Raw genomic sequence first — 5,000 nt, forward strand, 5'->3', positions numbered from 1 at the left:
ATTTTAAATAAATAAAATAAATTCAGCCCTGATGAGCATTAAAAATCTTACCAATCAAAAACTTTTGAACGGCAGTGTAGTTCTAAAAATCGAAATATAAAAGAATATTAGAGTTCACACCATAACTATAACGATAACGGCACAGAGGAACGATATCATTGGAATCTACGGAGCCCCGCACATAACATGCAAGAAAAAAAAGTTAATTGATAACTTTTTAATTGTTTAAGTTTCGTTCCCTCGATTTATAGATTGTGCGCACGGTTTACTAATTCGTTCCCTTGATTTATAGATTGTGCGCACGGTTTACTAATTCGTTCCCTTGATTTATAGATTGTGCTCATGATTTACTAATTTGTTCCCTCGATTTATAGATTGTGCGCACGATTTACTAATTTGCTTCCTCGATTTATAGATTGTGCGCACGGTTTACTAATTCGTTCCCTCGATTTATAGATTGTGCTCATGATTTACTAATTTGCTTCCTCGATTTATAGATTGTGTGCACGATTTACTAATTCGTTCCCTCAATTTATAGATTCTGTGCACGATTTACTAATTCGTTCCCTTGATTTATAGATTGTGTGCACGATTTACTAATTCGGTCCCTTGATTTATAGATTCTGTGCACGATTTACTAATTCGGTCCCTTGATTTATAGATTGTGCGCACGGTTTACTAATTCGTTCCCTCTATTTATAGATTCTGTGCACGATTTACTAATTCGTTCCCTTGATTCAGATTCTGTGTACGATTTACTAATTCGCTCCCTCGATTTATAGATTGTTCTCACGATTTACTAATTCGTTCCCTTGATTTATAGATTCTGTGCACGATTTACTAATTCGCTCCCTTGATTTATAGATTGTGCTCACGATTTACTAATTCGCTCCCTTGGTTTATAGATTGTCCGCACGATTTACTAATTCGCTCCCTCGATTTATAGATTGTCCGCACGATTTACTAATTCGCTCCCTCCATTTATAGATTGTGCTCACGATTTACTAATTCGCTCCCTTGGTTTATAGATTGTGCTCACGATTTACTAATTCGCTCCCTTGGTTTATAGATTGTCCGCACGGTTTACTAATTCGTTCCCTCGATTTATAGATTGTCCGCACGATTTACTAATTCGCTCCCTCCATTTATAGATTGTGCTCATGATTTACTAATTCGTTCCCTCGATTTATAGAGTGTGCTCATGATTTACCAATTCGCTCCCTCGATTTATAGATTGTGCTCATGATTTACTAATTCGTTCCCTCGATTTATAGAGTGTGCTCATGATTTACCAATTCGCTCCCTCGATTTATAGATTGTGCTCGCGATTTACTCATTCGTTCCCTCGATTTATAGATTGTGTGCACGATTTACTAATTCGTTCCCTCGATTTATAGATTGTGCTCATGATTTACTAATTCGCTCCCTCGATTTATAGATTGTGCTCACGATTTACTAATTCGTTCCCTCGATTTATAGATTGTGTGCACGATTTACTAATTCGTTCCATCAATTTATAGATCGTGCTCATAATTTACTAATTCGTTCCCTCGATTTATAGATTGTGTGCGCGATTTACTAATTCGTTCCCTCGATTTATAAATTGTGCTCACGATTTACAAATTTGTTCCCTCGATTTATAGATTGTCCGCACGATTTACTAATTCGCTCCCTCGATTTATAGATTGTCCGCACGATTTACTAATTCGCTCCCTCCATTTATAGATTGTGCTCATGATTTACTAATTCGTTCCCTCGATTTATAGAGTGTGCTCATGATTTACCAATTCGCTCCCTCGATTTATAGATTGTGCTTGCGATTTACTAATTCGTTCCCTCGATTTATAGATTGTGTGCACGATTTACTAATTCGTTCCCTCGATTTATAGATTGTGCTCATGATTTACTAATTCGCTCCCTCGATTTATAGATTGTGCTCACGATTTACTAATTCGTTCCCTCGATTTATAGATTGTGTGCACGATTTACTAATTCGTTCCATCAATTTATAGATTGTGCTCATAATTTACTAATTCGTTCCCTCGATTTATAGATTGTGTGCGCGATTTACTAATTCGTTCCCTCGATTTATAAATTGTGCTCACGATTTACAAATTTGTTCCCTCGATTTATAGATTGTGCGCACAATTTACAAATTTGTTCCCTCGATTTATAGATTGTGCGCACAATTTACAAATTCGTTCCCTCGATTTATAGATTGTGCGCACAATTTACAAATTCGTTCCCTCGATTTATAGATTGTGCGCACAATTTACAAATTCGTTCCCTCGATTTATAGATTGTGTGCGCGATTTACTAATTCGTTCCCTCGATTTATAAATTGTGCTCACGATTTACAAATTTGTTCCCTCGATTTATAGATTGTGCGCACAATTTACAAATTCGTTCCCTCGATTTATAGATTGTGTGCGCGATTTACTAATTCGTTCCCTCGATTTATAAATTGTGCTCACGATTTACAAATTTGTTCCCTCGATTTATAGATTGTGCGCGATTTACTAATTTGTTCCCTCGATTTATAGATTGTGCTCACGATTTACAAATTTGTTCCCTCGATTTATAGATTGTGCGCACAATTTACAAATTCGTTCCTTCGATTTATAGATTGTGCGCACAATTTACAAATTCGTTCCCTCGATTTATAGATTGTGCGCACAATTTACTAATTCGTTCCCTCGATTTATAGATTGTGTGCGCGATTTACTAATTCGTTCCCTCGATTTATAAATTGTGCTCACGATTTACAAATTTGTTCCCTCGATTTATAGATTGTGCGCACAATTTACTAATTCGTTCCCTCGATTTATAGATTCTGCGCACGATTTAATAATTTTCTCCCGCGATTTATAGATTGTGTGCACAATTTAATAATTTGTTCCCTCGATTTATAGATTGCGCTCACGATTTACTAATTTGCTCCCACGATTTATAGATTTTGCTCACGATTTACTCATTCGTTCCCTCGATTTATAGATTGTGCTCACAATTTAATAATTTGCTCCCTCAATTTATAGATTGTTCTCATGATTTACTTTATAGTTATAGTTCTTGGTATGAATGGGCCTTTAATTTTTTACATTGGTATGCATACTCACACTCTCACACTCTCTCACACACACACGCACACACATGCACACACACACGCACACACACACACACACACACACACACACACACCCACACACACACACACACACACACACACACACTCACACACACACACACACACTGATGAGTATCAGCTGAACCTGCATTTGTAACTTGTGTCTTTTCATTAGTAGATGCCTACGGCGTTGTGTGTGTGTGTGTGTGTCAGCTGTGTTTGGAGGGCACAGCCTGCGGGTATAGAATCAGTCACCGCTGCACACACACACACACACACACACACACACACACACACACACACACACACACACACACTCTGTCCTTGACACATCAGATCTGCCCTCGTTTGTCCGCAACTATTTTAGTGCCGCAGATGAGTTGAGCTCACGACATGCTCACCTGCCGTCTGCCCGTCTCTCCCTCCATCGTTCCTTCTGTCGTTCATCCTCCCTCCATCTCTCTCTCTCTTTCTCTCCCAGAGTCGCTCGCGGCAAGAAGATCCAGAACAAGCCCGTCTGAAGCAGAAAGCAAAGGAGGTGAGGCTTCCATCATTACCACTGACATTTCAAGGCTCCGGCAGATGAATTTTTTATGCCGTGCTACATATGTAATGCCATTTAAAGTCTGACTCTGGGAAAAAGAAGAAGAAAGTTTGAGGAATTATTTTCATTGATTGATGTCCTGCGAAAAAATGAGCGTTTTCCTTTTTCTCCAGCTCTGAGCTGATATTTAGGGGAATGTGCTGTGCTTTTATCCGGGGCGGAATGTGGAATCTGATTGGAGATGAAGTCAGAGTTTTTCCCGTTTGACGGATAATTTGCCAAGGCCATTAGCATCGTAAAGGCGGACGACACTGCGTTCTCGTCTTGCGTTAGCAGAAAGGGGGACAATTAGAAACGGTTACCGTGATATGAGGCACAAATTGCTTGCTTGTGTTTTCTCCAGCATTGATTTGTATTTTTTACGCTGCCAATTAAAAAACAGTGATTCCCAGCAGACTTAATGACCCACTAAAAACACGAGTTTCCTGTACAACAGTCGGCTGAGATGCTGAGCGGATGCATGTGTTTGTGGCGTTTGAAGAATCAAACGGTTTGGGATTTAGACGTGTGTGTGTGTGTGTGTGTGTGTGTGTGTGTGTGTGTGTGTTTGTGACGTGCACGGCGATGTTTGCACTGTCCGGCCTTCAGTCCAGATGAACCCTGATCTCTGAGACGAGCACAGAAATGTCCTGTCCCACCTCTCAGGTGTGTTTTCTCTGTGTGTGTTTGACTCTGCTCTCACTCTGAGTGTGTGTGTTTGACTCTGGTCTCACTCTGAGTGTGTGTGTTTGACTCTGGTCTCACTCTGAGTGTGTGTGTTTGACTCTGGTCTCACTCTGAGTGTGTGTGTTTGACTCTGGTCTCACTCTGAGTGTGTGTTTGACTCTGGTCTCACTCTGAGTGTGTGTTTGACTCTGGTCTCACTCCGAGTGTGTGCGTTTGACTCTGGTCTCACTCTGAGTGTGTGTGTTTGACTCTGGTCTCACTCTGAGTGTGTGTGTTTGACTCTGGTCTCACTCTGAGTGTGTGTTTGACTCTGGTCTCACTCCGAGTGTGTGTGTTTGACTCTGGTCTCACTCTGAGTGTGTGTGTTTGACTCTGGTCTCACTCTGAGTGTGTGTGTTTGACTCTGGTCTCACTCCGAGTGTGTGTGTTTGACTCTGGTCTCACTCTGAGTGTGTGTTTGACTCTGGTCTCACTCTGAGTGTGTGTTTGACTCTGGTCTCACTCTGAGTGTGTGTGTTTGACTCTGGTCTCACTCCGAGTGTGTGCGTTTGACTCTGGTCTCACTCTGAGTGTGTGTGTGTTTGACTCTGGTCTCACTCTGAGTGT

At 40.5% G+C, this 5,000-nt stretch overlaps 1 protein-coding gene across 2 annotated transcripts in view; it reads left to right on the forward strand.

Annotated features, from left to right (window-relative positions):
• The window catches only part of LOC307131847 (transcription initiation factor TFIID subunit 4), a 168,359-nt gene that overhangs the window by 78,664 nt on the left and 84,695 nt on the right, over positions 1 to 5,000 (forward strand). For both annotated transcript variants that reach the window (XM_079825820.1, XM_079825821.1), the window contains one exon: positions 3,606 to 3,662. In XM_079825820.1, the coding sequence (XP_079681946.1) occupies positions 3,606 to 3,662 (57 nt within the window). The remainder of the gene's footprint in view (positions 1 to 3,605; positions 3,663 to 5,000) is intronic.

Source organism: Gobio gobio (genome assembly GCF_949357685.1).
Source record: "Gobio gobio genome assembly, chromosome: 9".
In the NCBI taxonomy this organism is placed as follows: Eukaryota; Metazoa; Chordata; class Actinopteri; order Cypriniformes; family Gobionidae; genus Gobio; species Gobio gobio.